Below are 19,889 nucleotides of genomic sequence, written 5' to 3'. Positions count from 1 at the left end.
TTCTCATTTTTTCTTTATCAGAAAGAATTTTGTTTCTGTCAAATCCTGATATGTAATTCGAAAATCCTTCCGTTAAAGATTTAAAACACTTCCCAGACAGATCAGCACTGTTTCACACAGCAGTTCCTCAGAACTAATTTTTCTTCCTTCCTAACTTTCATGTCCTGTTTTACTGGTTCAGATTCTAAATCTCAAATTCAAATTGGGTTTTGTTTTGCAGAAAAATATTTTAAAAGTGTGATTTTAAAAGTTAAACCTCTGATGTTTATGTCCCCCCAGGCTGTGCTGCTGCCTTTATGTCCTATCACTCACGTCTGCTGTTATCAGTTTGCAGCGTGTAAAAACTGTCAATATCAATGCGTGAGAATCCAGAAAGTGTCCCAGATTTTAGGTGTGCATTTATTTAACACATGTTCACGGAACAAACAGAAATTCCTGAACGTTGCTTTAAAAATCCTGCAGTACAAACAGATAAACATCCTCGATTTCGATTGTGTTGTGGCATTGTGTTGTCAGGTTGGTGTCATGTGACCTCACTGTCTTTAATGATAATAATGGCCCTGTTTATGGTGAAGAGTGCAGATTATTTTGATGCTTCGCTGTGACTCTGATGTAACTAAACCGCAATAATCGCAGTAAAACTTCAGTAATGTCACTTAAGATCCATAAATCGTTGAGGAATTTCCAATGTTGGTGTTGCGTTTGTGCCCTCGTGCGCTGCTGCCCTGGTGGCTTCTGGGTAATGGAGGACAACGAAATAAATTGGGGCCTCGTCGCGATTGCGCGCGTGCACAGCGAGGCTCTCACCTGTAGTAAAGGCTGTTTCGTCACCGCCGCGGCTCGCGTGTCTCGAGACGAGGGTCCAAAGGACAGAGCCGGCTGGCGCGCGCACCACAGTCCAGTCTCGTGGCTGGGGTGTTTGTCCTTTCTTCCGGCACACAATAAACAGACGGAGGCGGCCGCGGGCCCCGTGTGCTACCCCGGTGGGAGGAGAGGAGCGGAGCGGAGGGCAGGTCTGGCTGGGCGCGGTCTCCCTCTGCCCGCACCTCATCCGCGCACCAGTCGGCTCTCTCCCATCTCCGCCTGTGCCACAGGGACGCATTGAGCACATACCCGAGAGGCAGAAACCGCTGCGGGGACACCCTTTGACCGCCGTGCCCAACAGACTGCGCGCCGCGCGCCTCCGCGTCTGTCTGTCTCTCAGGCCGTCTGTCTGTCTGGGCGCGTTTTCTCACAGCGTTGACATGGACAGACAGCTTTGAACCTGTCTGCCAAGATAAACTCACCTCGCCTATTTATGCCCCAATCTCCGCCAACACTCGGGACAGGAGCGCGTCGGCGGCTCAGGGGACAGGTTCACAGGAGCGGCGCACTGGCCACTTTTACGCGCCGGGAATGGCCGCTTTTTGGGACTCCGGACTGAGTCCTGCTCCGTCAGCCAGACTTTAAAATTCCCCAGGAGACACCCACCCACGTCAAAAGAAATCCAATTAGGGGGTTACAAGCGGTCCCGGGACGGAATGCTGCTCTCAACGCTGGTGACGTACCTCCTCGGGTGCGCCTTTCTCCTCTCCCCGGTGAGTGAGGGTTGCGGGCCGGGTCGAGGCTACGGAAAGAGACGGTCGACACGGAAGCTGGTCCCGATCGCCTATAAACAGTTCAGCCCCAACGTGGCCGAGAAGACTTTGGGGGCCAGCGGGAGGTACGAAGGGAAAATAACCCGGAACTCTGAGCGCTTCAAGGAGCTCACCCCCAACTACAACCCCGACATCATCTTTAAGGATGAGGAGAACACAGGTGCAGACCGCATGATGACACAGGTAACCCGCTCGGCTACCGCTGTGCCTTTCAGCCTGGGCTTTTCCCCGCAATCAAACCTGCGCGTTATTGGCGCACTTTGGCCAGACCCGAAACACGTGGACGCGGTTATCTTCTCTGCCTTTCGTGTCGACTCGAGGTGAAGAAATTACCAAACAACTCGGGCATTTTCCGGTGATTTCTGAGAACGCTGCTTCAGCAGCTCGCGCTCCCAGCGCCCCGCTGACCTCTGCGGGCTTCCAAGCTTTTCTCGAGAAGTAAAAAAAAAAATTCTACTTCGGAGAAGTGGAGGAATTCGCAGCTGATAACTGCTGTTTTGCACAATCCGCTCCTCAGTCCGGGCTCGGAGCCTCGCGGCGTGTTGACACAGCGCGGTGAGGTGACCGGCGTGAATCAGAGCTCCGTGTGAACCCTCAGAGGTCCACTGTGCGACCCCCGTCTCAAAGGGAAGGCTTTTAATTAAAACACTATGTCCTCTGTCTCGCGGCGTGTTTTTGGTGGAAAAAACAGCCATTTGGTCAGAGCCCGGGTCACGCGTGTGCGCATGTTTACCGTTGTCGTTTTTAGCCCGACTGGCCAGACTTAACAGTCGCCTTTTGGACTGTCAAAAATTTTTACGACACCGTCATTGATGTGGCCGCGGGTGGAATTTATTTGACTCCTCGTTTCCCCAGGAATAAAGTATTTATATCTGCCTCTTGTGACCGCGGGCTTCCTCTCCGAGCCGCGGCGCTTGCGTCCAGAGACCCACGTGGGGGGAGCGAAAGCGCGCCCTCGCCGTCTGGAGCTGTCACCTCGGTGCGCGCACTGCAAAAAGTCAACCCGGTTTACCTGCGCAGAGACGCCAAAATGGGAGCTGAGACCTCGATTCAAGCGCCACAACATCCGAAGCCACCTTCGTTTGTTGATGTGGCGCACGGAAACGCACGACGGCGCGAGGGAAATGAGCAATTGAAAGCAAGGAGACACAGAAACACGTGTTTTCCAACACTTTTTACAGCAAGCCGCGCACAATTTACGAGCTCCGGCCCGCAGGAGACAGCCCTCCGTTTGTCTTTTACTGTTCCGTGTGATTTTTGCGTTTAAAATAGCGGCTCCGCTCGCGCCGAGGCTTTAATTACAGACACCGCATCTTTTCACCTCTTTTCCTCACTTTTTTCCTCAACTTTTGGACGTTTCGAGGCGCTGCGCGCCGCACACGGGCGCGCCTGTTTCCACACAGTGTTAAAATTCATTCTCTCGAGCTCGAGCTTCAACATTTATTTCCAGTTTTAACTCATTTTATTTGTCATTTTGGGTCGATCAAGACTATTAAAGAGTCCGGACCATTTCTTCTGCAGCGCAGAGGTGCGCACAGACGCGCGGAGTCAAATGTTTACTCAGCCAGGGGTTTGTATAGTTCAACCCCCCCCCCCCCCCCCCCCCCCAGAAACCCCCGTCGATCCGCCCTGCACCTTGAAAGGAAAACCAACAGAATCTATCGTCTGATTTATGGCGTCCAGCTCGTTGCCCTGACCGCGGAGGGAAAACACAGGAGGTTCAAATCCACAGTGGACACAGTGAAAAGGCATCTGTGGCCGAGCTATTCTTATCACAGCCAACACGGAGAGACATTTATAGCGTTAATCCCACTTTTCAGTCTTTAATGGGCCGAGATTTATGAAACGCCGCATCACTGAGGGCCGCATTCAGAGGCTGCGGGGGGAAGAGTCGATGAGACGCCCCCTAGGGCCGCAAACCGAATGTTTGCGTTAAGAAATGAGCATGATATCCCCTGATTTGGATGGGTTGGTCGTTCATGCAACATCGAAGGAGCCATAATACCCTCTAGGACCGCAGAATCAGGGAGACCTACAGAAGAAAATGCTCAAACGTATCGGGACGGATGCTCAGGCGACAGCTGAACCACTCCCCAATATGTTATCTTCAGGTATATTTTGAGTTATAACGCTATATTTTGAGTTAAATCGCCATTTGTTGCCATTTTTGATGACTGAGCAGCGCCCCCTCGAGGTCATTCTTCCAACGCTACTCAGCTGTGTGACCTTGTCCAAAGACCCAATACTCAACCAGGCTCGGGGTTAAACATGGTTTCGACAAATCAGAATGTCGTTAGCTCACAGAATAGTCGGCACTATTTTCTCATGCTGCTGGAGTTTTTAGGGGCGCATCTGTGTGTGTGTTTCGGCAGCGCTGCAAAGATAAGCTGAACTCTCTGGCCATCTCCGTGATGAACCTGTGGCCTGGGGTCCGTCTTCGAGTCACTGAGGGTTGGGACGAGGACGGACACCACTCAGAGGAGTCGCTTCACTACGAGGGTCGGGCGGTGGACATCACCACATCGGACCGCGATCGGAACAAATACGCCATGCTGGCTCGCCTGGCGGTGGAGGCAGGCTTTGACTGGGTCTACTACGAGTCCAAGGCGCACATCCACTGTAGCGTTAAGTCCGGTAAGGATGCCGCACCGCTGTCTGCACAAGAGCTCTCGCTTCCTCTCTGAGCTAATCCAAACGCAGCAGTGAACTCACCATGTTGGAGGTAGTTTAGCTTTTAGCAGCGAAGGTGGCGAGATTGTTTAGGAACTCCAAAAGATTCCAAAAGAGTTTTTCCCTGAACCTCCTCACATCATTTCCTGTTTTGCTCCACCTTCCCTAATTGCTAACCTTCTTGTTGCTTGTGCTTACTAGCTCCTCCTCTTTCCTGTCTCATCTGCCACTCCCCCAAATATTCACCACTTAGGCTCCCCAGTTAAAACTCTATTTTGCTTCAAAACATTTGCTTCTTCTGCAAAATCGGCAACTTTATACGGTAGCGGACTGACGATGTCTCAAATATAATCAGGAAAAATAGTAGCATGAACAATGCTAATAACACACAAAACACAGAATCTGCTGGTTGTCATCTTTTGAACTGCAGACTTTGTAGTTGGGAAACTCTGACATCATAACTAAAGAAATATTAAATTCTTGGCACAGACAGTTTGACGGTCGCGACAGACATTAGCTTACTATTTAACTGGTGTGGCAGACATTATCTCGCAGTTGCTAATATACTCTAAGCAAGGTAAGCTAACTCTTGCTATTGTTTCTCTTTAGTTGGAGACAGTTAGCAGTCGCAGATATGTGCTGCCTGTACCAGATGCTAGCCAATATGAGGCTAGCTAATATGAGGCTAGCTAATATGAGGCTAGCTAATATGAGGCTGAATGTGAGACATATTTACCTGAACCTTTATAGTTTGGGATGTAGCCGTTTCTGTACATTTCTGAAGCTCTTCTGTGTAGATGACAATAGATGTGAAAGAGTTTCATTTGCTTCTGTCGTTTATAGCATCTTTCAGTCCACCTCTATCCTCTATTGGCTAAAATTGTAGCGCCGTTTCAGTTTTTGCTTAACCCTTAAAGTAATGCTGTGCACAGGCTGCATGTCCTCTTCTCAACACACATCTGACACAACCACACACGTAAAAAGCAAAATGGCTTGAAAATGAAGAAGCAGCACATTTATTTACTGAGTGGTAACTTCTCTCTTCCCCTTTTCATTTCTTTTTCCACCTTTGTTTCTCCCTTTCCCTCCTTTTTCCTTTCCCCTCTCTCCTCCCCTCCCAGATCGGGTTGCGAGGGCCCAGTCCTTGACTTGATCAGAAGGGCAACCAATCAAGTTGGTATCTTTTTTTTCTTGATTTGTTCTTTTTTTTCACCTGATTATCTTCTGAATTCTTGAACACGGGATTCCAAAAGTCCAGGGGAATTAACTCGCAGATGCTTGCAGTGCCCGCGCCACTAGAGGGCAGCAAAGAAGTGGAGTTACGGGGATTTGTCACATTTGAACCGGGTTTTTAAAGATAAAAACTTCCATTAAATCTGGCGTGCGTGACCCCCGAAGGAAACTAATAGAAACAAGTGACTATGGGATTTAATGAAAGAGACATTTTCGACCTACTGGAGTTGAACATGTTGCCTGTCAGATGATTAACCAGCCGAGTTTCCCTCTTCCTTCAGGTGCCTTATCTTATCACCTGGCCTTGGCTTTCATACCGTCCCCAAATATTTATCCCCAGATAGACTTGAGACGTCCTCGAGTGTCACTTTCAAGTTCCTCGGAGGTTATTGTCTCCCAAACATGCCTGGACGCACTGACTCAGGACGGCAAACAGCAGCTTTGTCTCCTGAATGTTGCTTCAGTGCTGCTGAAGGAATGAAAAGAGTCAATATTTGGCAAAAGGGAGGCGAAAAGATTTATGTGCTCAGGTTCAGATGGAAGACCAGTCCGGACAGAGAGTGAGGAATGTTGATGAAAGATGGAAATAAAAGAAACCTGTTGAAGAAAATCACAAAAACACCTTCTCTAAACGTACGCGGCCGCTGTCAGAACCAGGCTTCCGCACCTAAGGAACGTCCCTCTGACCCGCCTGCTTCTGTGTTTCAGACCACTCAGTGGCGGCGAAATCTGGAGGTTGTTTTCCTGGCGAGGCCCTGGTCACCCTGGAGAGCGGCGGGACAAAGTCCATCAGCGACCTTCGGCCTGGCGAGCGAGTCCTTGCCCTGGCGGGCAGCGACGGCGCTGCTGGGCTGGTTTACAGTGAAGTCCTGGCCTTCCTGGATCGTGACCCCAGCACCTGGAAGCTCTTCTACACCCTGCACACGAGGGCCGGGCCCCGTCTCTCGCTCACCGCTGCCCACCTGCTCTTTGTGTCGGAGGGCAACTGCTCAGAGGGGGCGGAGCCATCTCAAGGCACCCTCAAGACTGTTTATGCCAGTCACGCCAGCCCGGGACAGTGTGTGTTGGTATCACAGGGCCACGGCGCGGCGTTCCTCTCTCAGATCACCCGGGTCGCGGTGAGGGAGGGCAGGGGGGCTTTTGCCCCTCTGACCCAGCAGGGGACGCTGGTGGTGGACCACGTGGCAGCGTCCTGCTATGCGGTGGTGGACCAGCACTCCTTGGCTCACTGGGCGTTCTGGCCGCTCCGGCTGCTCCACGGATGGACTGGTGCAGCCGGGGGCCACGGCGACGGGATCCACTGGTACTCGCGGATTTTACACTGGCTGGGGAGGAAGGTGCTGGACTCGGGGCGGTTCCACCCGCTGGGCGTGGCCCAGGGCGCCAGGTGAGGCAGGAAAAGACTCAGGAGAACGTCTTCATGAACGTTTGCCTTCACCTGGGACGTCCTGAGGCCATGGGGGAGTTCTCTTGGCAGTGCACGGAAGCTGTGAACGGACACAGATGGAATCGCCACGGTAACAGCTGGAAAAGCGCCAACGTTTCAGACGTTATCCTGAAGATGCTGAAATGACAATCCCTTAAAATCCAGTTTAAAGTCAGATTAATTGTTCTTTAACCTTTTTATTTTAGCCTTTATTCACAAATTCCAGAGAAGAAAACATTGGATTTCAACTTTTCTCCATCAATGAAAATGATTGAACATTTAAGTTATAATTTAAGGAAGAAATTAAATATCTTTAACAAATGTGATGCTGACAAAATGGTGGAAACCTGAAAATATATCAATCTTATCACATTTTTTCCATATCAGGTACCACAAACATGATTGTTTTCAGAAAGTACTCATCAATAAATAAATCATCTTGGTTCAGGAAAAAAATATAGAAATATTCCACAAAGATATTTTTTGATGTATCATAAAACCATTCTCCTTTTAATCCAAACTAAATAACTTATTAAATAATTTAAGTGATGTAACGCATTGTTGGTGAATTTAAAACACCCTTAAATATTGAGATCACCCCCCATCAGCATTGTCAGGATATAAATGTGTGTACATAAAGTTGTTTTCACAGTGAAATGCATCATTTGTTTCTGACAAAACTTCTTTGATAGAGATTTTACAGGAAATAATACAGTAGTGTATTTAAGTGTTATTTGTTTACAGAAATCCATGTTGATGCTATTGTGGGTGAAGAGATATTCCAAAGATTTATTTTTGAAATTAAATTATGTGGAAATGAGCTCTCTCTGTAAATTATTATGCACATTTTACTTTTTTGTCAGCTATTTCTCAGATTATTAATTTAAAGCAGGATGACACCTTCAAACAAAGATTATTGAATAAAGTGTGACTTTTATAAGAATGAACTTTATTATTAGGCGTTAGTTCAATATATATTTAGCTAATCACTCACTGTGTGTGTGTGTGTGTGTGTGTGTGTGTGTGTGTGGGGGGGGGGGGGGGGGTCCAATTTTGCCCCCCCAGAATTAAACTAGCAGCCGCCCTGTGGCCCTAAATTAGACAAACACGCGCCAGTTGCGTGTCGGCAACAGATGTCGGCTAATAATAACCCGCTGCGCCTTTAAGAGGGCGACCAGGCCTGAAACTTAATCGCGTCGCGTTCAATTAACCGATTTTACCTAATTTTTGTCTTCCAGGTTTCACCCGTTTGTCGGTCGGTTCCTACGGTTGTTCGCCTCGCACGCGCGCGCGCTCGCGGCACCGCACGAGCCGGATTAAATTACGCATTGCACCTTTAAGACGCTGTCAACGGGATTAGAGTTACGCGCAGCGGCTCGCGGTCCCGTCCTGTCCTGTCCTGTCCTGTCCTGTCCTGTCCTGCGGGGGCTCTTGGACGCACCAGGGGAAGGTCTCACCTCCTCACCGTCTCTCTCTGCTCCTCTGCTTCCTCTTCGGTGGTCCTCAGAACCTCCACCGCTGCCTGACATGGCTGAGCCGGGGAAAAGCGTGACTGCCGGGAAACTGGCCATCAACGTCCAGAAGAGGCTCTCCAGGGCACAGGAGAAGGTAGACCCGGGGGGGGGGGGGGGTTAGCTGCCCCCAATTAAACTGCTTTAGTCGTTAAATCAGGTTTGAAATCTCACATTTAACTTATGGAAAGCGAGGGTGTTTGTGTGTGTGTGTGTGTGTGTGTGTGTGTGTGGGGGGGGGGTGACCTCATTATCTTAAAATAATTGATGCTTGTCAATCAAGAGGTGTTATTGTCATATCAGAGAGAAACTGGGCTTTCTTGTGACATTTTCATCATTATTATTTCAACTGCAGCGAGATGAAAGGCAAATGTCCTGTTCCACGTCTGATGCGTTCACGGACCTGGTCCGAGTGTTTCCCCAGAGTTCGCGAACGCACCTGCCCAGAGTTCTGCGCAGGTTATATATATTTAAAATAAGTTTGTTGGGACAAAAGTTGGACTTGGGTTTTTCAATCAACTAGTTTGCAACCTTTTGTGAAGAGGCCTGTAGAATAGAGAGCACCTGTAACCCGAGCAACGCTCTGTCTCTGGGTTATTATTGTCTGTCCTAAAACCTCAGCAGCTTAAGCCTGCTGAGGTTTTACCTTCTAATCACCTCAACAACTGTTGCTGTTCAGTCATTTCATTTTTGTATGAAGGTTGAGTTTTACTTTCTTCTACATTCTGTTGCACATGCCCCCCCCCCCCCATAAGGTTCCTGACACCCCCCCCCCCCCCCCCCCCCCCACACACACACACCCCTCTGCTCATTCCTCGTGACAGCTGCGAATATGAATATTTCAAATCTGATCGCCTTTAAAAGTCTGTTTTGTCTCCTATTTTCACTTCAAAGCTGCATTTGGGTCTTAAACCTTAGAGGCAACATCACCTGTTGGTCTTAGCTTAGCCTAGCTTAGCATGAGGACCAGAAGGAGACAGGAACTGATGGTCTTGCTTTCTTTCAAAATAAAAGCTCATTTTTAATCTGAAGCTGTTTTTTTTAAGTAGGCTGCTGACTCTTCTCGTTCATTATTTGTGCTAAGCTAAACTTTTGACTGGAGATGATGAGATGATTGACGCATGACTTGGAAGCACAGCCCTCATCCAGCTCGTATTTCTGCTAAAGATTATCGTGGTTGAATGGTGATAGCTGTTTAAGCTAGGTAATCGAACGTGACACCACACCAATATAACTCCACCAGTAAAGAAGAATGTGTGAACTGGTGTAAACCCACTACGTATATGTATAAAAAAGCAAAAATAAGATTCTGCACATAAGGCCACACAAATAAACAGCACCATTGGCAAATTAGGCTACAGCCAAGCTAGCTTGTGCTATCCCTTTATTGTAGGACAGAAGTAAAGATTCTCTAATTGGTACCATGGTAGACATAGTTTTATGCTGTTATGTTATTTAAACTGTTGTGTTATTACTCTTGGCTTGAACTGGGCCTCAGATCTTGATTTCCTCCCACTTCTGTGTGTTGGAATGACAGGAAGGTTTCCTCAAATCCTTAATTTCACTTCAAATTAGAAAACGGCCCTTTGTCTGGCTGGAGCCTTTAGGAACTGGACCAGTGGTTGAACACTTTCCCAAAATTAGGGAATTCTATACCGAAACTGACAGAAAAGTAATTCATACCACTTGTGGTTGTTGTAGTCCAAAATGTAGCCGTTTCACTTTAGAGGGCAGCTTGAGAGGTGTTTACACAAACATACCGACAGAACGCTGATGTAAACCAGTCAGAGAGTTTGTGATTTTAGCTAAATTCAACCATGTGGATTTGACTGTCGGACTTCCAGGCTGCCCTCGGCCTTTGAGCTGGAGCGCTGAGACTAGCGAGGAAGGTCAGGGTATCATCTTGCTCGCACAGGCCGTCCAGGCTGGAGGAGGGGCAGTGTCGGCTTCAGCTGTCCCGTCTGTTGGCGCGCGGCCATCCGCTGCCTTCACTCACCTGTCAGAGCGCCTGTTTTTACGCCTTCGATCGTGTCGTGACTCTGCTTCATTTAACGTTTCATTTGTGGACAGAGGAGCGAATGTGTAACTCGCGTTCCGCACTTTTGCAGATGTTGTCAATGTTTGCTTTGATCTACAGAACAAAGCAAAGCCCTAAAAATGTTTTGGTGTGTGAAATTAACGCTTTCCTGTATTTATGAGTCATGAAATGATCTGTCAGGATGTTCCGGAGCCTCTCGCGGTGCTGCCACGGTTGTCATAGTGATGTAATGTCATGGACCGCTCAGCTGCGCCGCAGGGCATGCTGGGAAAATTCCCCTCAGTGGAATCCGGATGGTGACGGCAGGAGCAGGTGGGGATGGAGTCTTTAGGGAGCAGTCAGAGGCCCAGACCAGCGCTGGGCGTCAAAGAGGAAGGACCCAGTGGGCCTCAGAACCCAGCAGGTCGCCACCTTTGACCCCCCAAGGCTGAAAATTAGCTTTATCCTCTTGATGATTATTAATGATTTATGGCTCTTCACAACAAAGAAAAATCTACTTTGTTCACCTGTTAAAGCTGAAAGCTGTTTTTGATGTTTGGTGGGGATGAAAAATGCTTTTGGCTTTTAGGAGAATGACGATAACGTGTTAATGTCACGTACGGTAAAAGCAAAATATGAACCACAAACCCGCAGGGCAAAACTTAAGAATGGCGCAGAAACTTTATCACCACATTTTATTATCATTAATATATTTTAAGATTGTTTCATTTTAGGAATATGACAGATCATCTTTGGATGAAACGTTTTAATTTAAAAAGTTGTTTTTTTTTCTACATTCAAAAATAAAAATTTTTACATTTATTCATGGTCATGTCAGTCATATTTAAGATACTCAAAAAAAACAGCTATTTTTATTACTCATTATGATCGGTAATGTGAGTCCAAACCCTGCACATGTTTCCCAGCATGCTTTTCTTCACTGTGTGTGTGTGTGTGTGTGTGTGTGTGTGTGTGCCGTATCTATCTATAGCCCCACTAGGCCACCTCTCCGTCACTCTTAATACCCTACAAACTCCCGTGTGTGTGTGTGTGTGTGCGTGCACACGCTTGTGTGTATTTTGAGGGTAGTCACCAAACCCCGCCGGTTGGCCGACTCAAATATTTTCCATTATAATAAGCCAGTTTACAATATCTCAGAATTTCCGTCAACACACCAATTCACAGGTGACATGATGGTTTCAGATTTTACAGGAATCACCTGAATGCACCACGAGGTCTAATTGGCCAGCAAGAAGTGAGGAAACTGATCCCAATGAGGTCACACTTTAAATTGTCCGCCTGAGAAGACCAAACAATAGTAGTAAAATATAATTAAAGCGAGCCATGAAGTGATTATTAGCATGCAAACTGACAGTGCTACCTGCCCATGCTAACATGGGGTGTCGCAACGCTATGGAAGAGACACAATGTGTGGAAATAAAGACAATAAAAACGATAATGAACTTTAAATTTCTGAAATTTGAATTAAAACCTTGAATTATTGTTCAACCTAAACAATCCAAAAGTTGCATTCTCCTCGCAAAATGAGGCCATTTCGGCTGTTCCTCACAACTCATAATTCCTGTTTGAGGGTTAAAACGTGGTTTTAAACTTGGGTTAAGGTCAGCGTCCGGCTCAGGGTTAGGTGGGTTGTTGGGATGGTTCGGGTTTGGGTCATGGGCTGGGTAACGTATGTCTATGAAAGTCCTCACAACGATGGAAGTGCCAGATGAGTGTGTGTGTGTGTGTGTGTGAGTACAGGGGAAGTCCCCGTTGTCAGGGCGATAATGGGCTGTGTGTCCATCACAGGATTAAAGCAGCAGGTGGTGCTGGTGGAGACTCATCCAGCCTCCCACAGATTAGCCAACGACTTCATTTAACGCTCTACAACAAAACAAATGTCTTTATTTCTTCTCATCTCTCGATCACTCGTTCAAACAGAACTGATTTACCGATTGAGTGGCTGATTGATTGACTGACTGATGTTTGTTTGTTTGTCTTGTTTGTTTGTCTCGCAGGTCTTGCAGAAACTTGGCAAAGCCGATGAGACCCGAGACGTTGTGTTTGAGGAGATGGTGGCAAAGTTCAACAAGCAGATGGTCGGCAGATATTTTAAGATGGATCGTTTTCTGAGTTTTAGGAGCCGTCATGATCCGGTTTTCATGTTTTTTCTGTTTTCGGCAGTCTGAAGGAACCAAACTGCACAAAGACCTGAAAGCTTATATGGCAGCAGTGAAAAGTAAGCCAGCGTTCATGTTTTCTGTCTTCAGCTCCATCCTAGTCGAGTCAAATGATGAAAAATCAGGAATGTGACAATATTCATCTGGTGTTTCGAAGGTTAAAACTACGACACAACTGCCTTTAAAGTTGCTTTGCAGTCATTTTAAATGAGTCTCAGACCAGACGTTTTGGTTCCTTTCTAAGAGATAAATAACAAAATGAATGGTGCTGGTCCCAGATTGGACCCCTGAGGAACCCCACGGCTCATAACATTTCATCTTCACACATTTCAGCGATGCACGATGCGTCACGGCGGCTTCAGGACTGTCTGGCCGACATGTACGACCCAGAATGGTTCGGCAAAGAGGAGATGGACACCCTGGTGGAGGTGAGACTCTGGGACAGGTCAAGATGTGGACGGCCTTTTTTAATTCCTCCTTCTCTTTGTTACTTTTTGCGTTCCTCAGATGTGTTTCCCTGATTTCCTTCTTTCGTGTTGTAACTGACTTTCTTTGTCTCAACTGCTTGCGTTTCTAATTCCACCCTAAAGGAGATGATAGAGAAGGAGATGGACAATAATCTGGAGGTAAAAGTCAGAGCGGGACAACTCGGCTAGAAACAGCTGCTGTTCTGGTTGTTAGTGGTCTTTAGTCCATCTGCGAGGAGAACCGTGGTCTTAGAAATAAACTAAAACGTCAGTAGGAGGTTTAATGCTTTTAGTTGTGCTGCGGTTTAACGGTCATTGGTGTCGGGTTGTGACGTAAAGTGTGTTTTTGTGTGTGTTGGTGTGTTCAGGACACGGATACTCTGTGGCTGGATTACCATCAGAACATCAATGACAAGTCTCTCAACACCTTGGACACATATGTGACTCAGTTTCCTGACATTAAGGTCAGAACATCCCTGTTTTTACCCAGCAATTGTTTTCAGAAATCTCATTTTTGAGGTTAGCATGAATATTTATTTAGCTCATCTTTATTAGAGGGGCCACGGTAAAGCAAATAAATGATCACTTCTTTGGATAATTAGTACAAAGGTTTCTGACCTGTGAGCTGTTTTGGTTTGTGAATAGTCCAAGAGTTTGATGGTCGACCGTGTTGTTGTCACCACTCACCCGAACTCTGCCACAGGCCCGTATCGCCAAGCGGGACAGGAAGATGGTGGACTTTGACAGCGCCCGCCATCACTTCGCCTCCTTACAGAAAGGCAAAAAGAAAGACGAGGCCAAGATCGCCAAGGTAACGGCGGCCTGTGTGTGTTGGTGTGCTGCTTTTGATCGACTGCGCATGATGGCGTGCTGATGCCTAAACTTTAAAGGTACATTTGAGTGTGTTTGTCAATAATCCCGTGGTACAATAACCCCGACCACTTGAAGTCAACGAGGTTTGACTTTGGATTAATTTACTGGCGAACTTGTTTTAGGATTTAATGCTCAATGCTAATTAATCCAAATGCATAATTTCCTTTGAATTGTATGTGTTTGCTTTTTCCTGTCTATTCTGTACCTGTTATTTCTCCCCCTCTCCCCTCCCCCTCTCTTGCATGGCATGTGTGGTTAGCCAGCGGCCCTGTTGGAGATGGCGGCTCCCAGTTGGGCTCAGGGTTTGATATCAGCCCACCAGGTGGCTCAGACTAACCTCTCCTACAACCAGGTGAAACTCTGGTTCATCCCCGATTCCCCTTTTTCTCACTCCAACCAGTCCAACCAGAATTTGTAAAGAAATAATCAAAATATATCGCGATAAATCTAGCCAGATGATACATCCAGCATTTTGTTCTTCATTTCGTACCAGCAACAGGATAAAGAGACAATTTTTTTCAAAATAAAGGTTCAGTGTCTCCAGGGGGCTGAAAACACACATCGGTGTAGACACATTTTGATGTTTGGTGTTGGGTCCCCTGAGGAGGAACCGTTGCCATGTTTTGCATTGGATGTTGAGGAAATTCACCTGCCTGTTGTCCTGAAACCCTGAACGTGTTTGTTTGCATGAGCACACGAAGACAGTTGATGATTCTTCTAGGTTACCCAAACGCAGACTGACTGCAGATTCTTGTGTGTAGGCAGAGGAGGACCTGGGGCGTGCTCAGAAGATTTTTGAGGAGCTGAATGTGGAGTTACAAGACGAGCTTCCGTCACTGTGGGACAAGTGCGGTGCAGTTTTTTCCTCCTTTGTGACATTCCGTTATTTGTCCCCAGTCTGTATGTAAATGTGTGTGTGTGTGTGTGTGTGTGTGCGCGCAGTCGTGTTGGCATCTATGTCACCACATTCCAGGCTCTGGCAGGTCATCAGGAGAAGTTCCACAAGGAGATGAGTAAGGTCAGTTAGAAGCAGCCGAGCGTGATCGATCACCCATCGAGCTGATCAGTGGATGCTTGGACAGATTATCAATAAAGTCTTGTATGTCTCACCAGCTCAGCCAAAACCTGAATGACATCATGACCAATCTGGAAGAGCAGCGGCAGCTGAAGTAAGTGACCACGTCCACGAGTTTTCGGTCAAACCTTCTCTGTTTTTAAGTGAGTCTAGTCCCTCATACTGCCCCCTACCGCAGAAAAGGTGAAACTGCAGCAGCTAAGACAGGAGACAATGCCAACAGGTAAACGTGTGTGCTGCACCTTCAGCTGCATCTGAGTGACTCACCAACCTCATCGCGATTGTAAAGTCATTTTCTGACGGAAAAATGCATGAATTTACATTTCCTGCATGCAAACGTTACATGAGTACAACACATACAGAAATCACATATATACCCATTAATGATGCTGAAGCCTTGCTCTAAATAGATTTCTGGGCCTTTGCAGTGTTGAGTGCCTGTGGTTAGTACCTGAAACCTGTCGAGTTGTCTGCATGATTTTGGTGTTCCACTGCGTGTTGACCAGTCAGGACTGCAGGCTGGCCTTTCTCAAAATCCTCCTAATTTTCTTCCTCACAGCAAGGAATCGAATCACAGTGAATCTGCCAGCTCAGCACCAAAGGTAAAAGGAAACTCAAACAGGAAATCAATATATGCTGATGGCAACTTCTACTTTTTGCTGTTTTTATTGTAAACACCCCCCCCCCCCCCTTAATACGACTGCCCTACTGCCCGTGCGTGCATGCGTGTGTTTTCTGATTTCGGCTTAACCCTCCTGGTGGTCCAGAGGCCTGGTCCTCCTCCGAGTCGGCCTGAACTCACTCCGTCTCCAGATCAGTCACACAATCCATTTGGGGGCCAAAACACGGGATCTGACGCCAACACAGAAATAACGACCACGGCACCGCAGGTCAGACTGATTTATTAGAACAGTGAAGTTAAAATTCCTTGAATTTTCTTTTGTATTCAGCATTTTTGCATCTCTTGTTTAACTATATCAACTACTGTCCAACATCCTGGAACTTTTGGTTTCTACCAATAGGGCGAAAAATCTTTTTGATTTGCTTAATGATTTGATGATTTAATGATTTCCTAAATAGTCTTATGTAATGTTCATTTAAATGATAAACTAAGAAACACAAAAATTGACCCTTGAGGAACACCACGTTTTCCTTATATTTAACTTGGTTTTCACCATTTTAATTATAATAGACTTTTGGGGTAATTGTGACGCAATTTTATGTAGCATGAAAAATGTAGTGCCGCCGGGCGTTTTGGCACTCGTCATTATCCAGTGAGGACGTTACAATCTTAGCAAAACATTACCTCCGTTAATTTCTTTCGATTTAAAGGCCCCCTAACTAAAGTGTGTGTGTGTGTGTGTATTTGTGTGGGGCAGTGTGAACCCTGGTCAGGGGTAAACCTGCTGGATTGGGATTTGGAGGTATTACGGCCCCCTGCATTTCCATCCCCTGAGGTGGGTTTGCTCACGTGAGGCCGAAGGTCTGCAGAGTTGTGTTGTTGGGTGGATGCTTCTCTTGCGCACGTGCATGTAAAATCTATTTTGCTGTTTGGTCAGTTGCCTGTGAGTTATCCACTTTTTATTTCTTCTTGTATTCATTAATAAAGTTCAGACTTAAGTCTTTTATTGTGGGGGGGGGGGGGGGGGGGCAACAAAATGTGCCAATGAAATTATCAATCAAAATGTCAACATTTCAAAATGGGGGAGGAGCTTCTCACCCATCTTGCTTTTAACCACCAGAGGGCGACCAACATGGTTGGGCTTGACTCTCATTGGGGTTACCTTCTTGACACGTCGTGCTAACTGCTTAAAGTCTCACTTTGCGTCTTATCTTTTGATGCTTCACGGAAGGTGCCATCATTGGTAAGTTTGGTAGTTTGTGGACTTTTTTATTTATAACTGTCATAGACAACCAATTAGACAAGAGGAATGGCAGTGAAAGAGCAATTACTGGCTTTCTTCAACAAGACCTGCTTCCTTTGGCTTTTCAAACCCTGTACCACCCGATAAAACCCCACAACCCGCGCTGTTCCTTTTTGTATATGCCTTGAATGGTTCCTCCAATCCGTCCACACCACCCCCTTCCCCCCACGCAAACCCTTACCCCTTAAAGGGAGAACAGAATCCGGAAGAGCAGCAGCAGTATGACAGTGACCAGTATCCAGAGGAAGCCCGGGGAGGCTGGGATTACAGTGAGGGGAACACACACGACTACAGTCACCCCAGCTGGGACGATGCACAAACAGCCCAGGACAACTGGGACGCTGCTCATTCTTACAGTGAGCCCAGCTGGGATATTGGTGGCACCCAGGTGGGACAGGGTGGATGGGCTGATGATGAAGAAGCCCAGGTAGGGTCAACTAAGTTTAGAAGTGGATGTGACCCAAGTAGGATCTTGAAATTCAATGATCCTTTGTCACGATTATGATGATAATTTCCTTTCTTTGATCGTATTGAACCCTGTCTGTGTCAGTACTCAAGGTCTTTTCCGATTGTTCGTTGCTACAGGGCGTGGTGGCCAGTGGCTCAGATCCCGAACTCCCCCCAGGATTCATCTACAAGGTTTATCTTTTTAATGTTTCTCCTCCTGAAGAAGTGGCTCGTGTTCCATTAGCTGTTTAACATCATCTGTATTGGAACTCCAGGTGAAGGCTATACATGATTACACTCCCACCGACAATGACGAGATGGAACTGAAGATGGGGGACGTGGTGCTGGCTTTGGCTTTTGACAACCCAGATGAGCAGGTCAGGAGGTTTCCCCTTTCACTTTTAGTATTTTAGCTTAGCTCGTGGTTATTAAAAGAAACGCGTCATGTTGTCTTATGTTCTGTTTTTATTGAGCATATGTAAAGTAAATGGACTTAAGCTGACATAGATTATGAGCTCCCGTGATACGTTAAGTCCTGTGTAAACTTGTCAACCAGGGAACAAGGTAGCCCTGGATATTTGTCGTATGTGAATACTGAATAAGGCTCGAGAGTTTTTAGTATTTAATCTAGAGAGACTCACAGTCAAACTGTAACCAGGCCACTAAAAGGTACATGAGCCGGTGGCAGTTCCGACCTTTGAAGAAGGTCTGAGATGTGCTGTGAAACATGAATCGTGTTGTTGGTCTTGCAGGACGATGGCTGGCTCCTGGGCGTGAAGGAGTCTCACTGGGTGCAGCACAAAGATATTTCAGTCAAAGGTGTTTTCCCAGAGAACTTTACTCAGAAGGTCTGAGGTGGACGCCACGGAAAGGTCCTGCTGATCTTCAATGCTGTTAATCACCCTCAAATTGTCACTTACATGATTAGAAAAGGCCTCCTGAAAAGACTTAAAGTATTTGTGTGCAGTTGTGCCAGTTGATGTAACTCTTCGGCTCCCACAAACACATCTTACACAAACCAAAGTGACTGAAATACCATAAAAGTGAAATCGCAGGTGTTCTGGACAACAGAACGGTCAGAATCGGCGTCAGAATGCTTTGATTGGTTTGTAAAGCTTGTAGGAATACCAAAGGGAACAGTAGTTTTTAATGTCAAATGTGGGACTTCCATTTTCTAACGCTGACATTGGTTTACTTTGACTGTTGAATGATCTTTACATCCAGGGATACAAACCTGATCAAACTGTGCAAGATTTCCTTCCTTTCACCTATGTGAGAATTTTATTGAAGGACTGAGAACAGGTCTCTGTGCCTTTTTGACTGACTGAACTGAATGTTGAACAAAAAAAATCCACTTCCTCCCCTGAAGATAGTTAAGCCAACGCAAAGTGGCTTCACTGTGAATGACATCCTCCTGAGATGTAATTTTAGAAAAAGGCAAAACACCTGTATCATTAAAGATGAATGAAAGAAAAGTTCCTGTGTGATCCTTTTTGTGAATCCTGGGATATTTTTTGTCAGACGTATGACACAAAAGTCACAATTTTGCGAGCTGCAATTACGTTCCAGGCCACTGGGTGGTGCTCTGGTCGCTTGTTGCATAATTGCATAATAACCTTAAATATCAAAGAAGAAAAAAATCTATTGTGTTTCCTGGACCGTCCAATGACCTCATCCGAATACACGGTAGTTGTTCTGTAACTCGACCTGACAGCAGCAACAGCGGTGTTTCTATGGCAACAAGACAACAGAGCAACCTGGGCTTAATGAAGTAATAAGATGGTGATGTTTGACCTTATCTTCTACATCAGGTCTTATATTACTTTAGGTTTTTTCATCTTAAACCTAAATTTGAATGCCTCCTGTGTACTTGTATCATGTGTTGGAAACTGCTTGGAATCATTCTCTGATCACCATGCAGATCCCAGCACTCCCATTGGATAATAAATCCCAGTGTTCTCCACAAACCATCCGTTTGTTTGACTTCCTGCTACTTAAACAAGCAAATAATGTGAGATGGTGGTGGTGGTCGGAGGGGAGAGGTTACACATTAGCTCAAAGTTGTATAGTGTTTCCCTTGCCTACACGACTGCCCTGGCTAAACCCAGTTTACCCTGACGACTTGGTTAAGTCAGAACCATCGAGTTTGGAGGAACTCTAAAGAGTGAGGAAATTTCAGGGGACAGATCCTCAGCATGTGTTACAAGCTAGATTTAAAGTCACATTCAGTTAAGGTCCGGTTCTTTACTGTCATGACCTCCATTTTTATGCTCCACTAACACAAATGCCTCTCAGTTCATGTTGGTCAAGCTGGTGTTCAAATGGACAATGAATGCTGGGAGTTGGACCGCCTGGAACTAGACATCCAGCCCGATGGTGAGATGCCCAGTGTATTAGCCATCTATCCAGCTCCCCAGGTGTCCACCAC

General features: G+C 46.5%; 2 protein-coding genes across 10 annotated transcripts; both read left to right on the top strand.

Annotated features, from left to right (window-relative positions):
* Positions 1-774: 774 nt before the first annotated feature.
* LOC101061568 (indian hedgehog B protein-like) lies at positions 775-7,784 on the top strand. The gene is made up of 3 exons (XM_003966649.3): positions 775-1,820; positions 4,010-4,271; positions 6,249-7,784. The coding sequence occupies exons 1-3, from the start codon at positions 1,521-1,523 to the stop codon at positions 6,929-6,931; spliced, it is 1,245 nt and encodes a 414-aa protein (XP_003966698.2). The 5' UTR covers positions 775-1,520; the 3' UTR covers positions 6,932-7,784.
* Positions 7,785-8,132: 348 nt separating this feature from the next.
* Positions 8,133-18,936, top strand: bin1b (bridging integrator 1b). 9 transcript variants are annotated; one of them, XM_011606357.2, is made up of 16 exons: positions 8,148-8,574; positions 12,513-12,593; positions 12,679-12,733; positions 13,008-13,102; positions 13,510-13,605; positions 13,845-13,952; positions 14,274-14,366; positions 14,776-14,861; positions 14,957-15,032; positions 15,128-15,183; positions 15,268-15,312; positions 15,649-15,691; positions 15,857-15,979; positions 17,600-17,653; positions 17,737-17,838; positions 18,214-18,936. In XM_011606357.2, the coding sequence occupies exons 1-16, from the start codon at positions 8,494-8,496 to the stop codon at positions 18,313-18,315; spliced, it is 1,296 nt and encodes a 431-aa protein (XP_011604659.1). In that variant the 5' UTR covers positions 8,148-8,493; the 3' UTR covers positions 18,316-18,936. The 9 variants fall into 9 exon arrangements, with proteins under 9 accessions (XP_029696121.1, XP_029696120.1, XP_029696123.1 ...); XM_029840260.1 differs by lacking the exons at positions 17,600-17,653; positions 17,737-17,838; positions 18,214-18,936 and adding exons at positions 16,943-16,954; positions 17,205-17,534 and having other exon boundaries at positions 8,136-8,574; XM_029840263.1 differs by lacking the exons at positions 17,600-17,653; positions 17,737-17,838; positions 18,214-18,936 and adding exons at positions 16,469-16,546; positions 16,943-17,005 and having other exon boundaries at positions 8,141-8,574.
* Positions 18,937-19,889: the final 953 nt, after the last annotated feature.

Source organism: Takifugu rubripes, chromosome 8 (genome assembly GCF_901000725.2).
Source record: "Takifugu rubripes chromosome 8, fTakRub1.2, whole genome shotgun sequence".
In the NCBI taxonomy this organism is placed as follows: domain Eukaryota; kingdom Metazoa; phylum Chordata; class Actinopteri; order Tetraodontiformes; family Tetraodontidae; genus Takifugu; species Takifugu rubripes.
This window is presented reverse-complemented; position numbering and strand designations above follow the sequence as displayed.

What these genes read in the sequence shown, in the direction of transcription:
- bin1b (XM_029840260.1), top strand. Translation starts at nt 8,494, where the DNA reads ATGGCTGAGCCGGGGAAAAGCGTGACTGCCGGGAAACTGGCCATCAAC. An exon ending in CTCAGTTTCCTGACATTAAG is followed by an intron (nt 13,606 to 13,844) that starts GTCAGAACATCC and finishes ACTCTGCCACAG; the next exon opens with GCCCGTATCGCCAAGCGGGA. An exon ending in GAAGAGCAGCGGCAGCTGAA is followed by an intron (nt 15,184 to 15,267) that starts GTAAGTGACCAC and finishes CCCCTACCGCAG; the next exon opens with AAAAGGTGAAACTGCAGCAG.
- LOC101061568 (XM_003966649.3), top strand. Translation starts at nt 1,521, where the DNA reads ATGCTGCTCTCAACGCTGGTGACGTACCTCCTCGGGTGCGCCTTTCTC. An exon ending in CAGACCGCATGATGACACAG is followed by an intron (nt 1,821 to 4,009) that starts GTAACCCGCTCG and finishes GTGTTTCGGCAG; the next exon opens with CGCTGCAAAGATAAGCTGAA. An exon ending in CCACTGTAGCGTTAAGTCCG is followed by an intron (nt 4,272 to 6,248) that starts GTAAGGATGCCG and finishes TCTGTGTTTCAG; the next exon opens with ACCACTCAGTGGCGGCGAAA.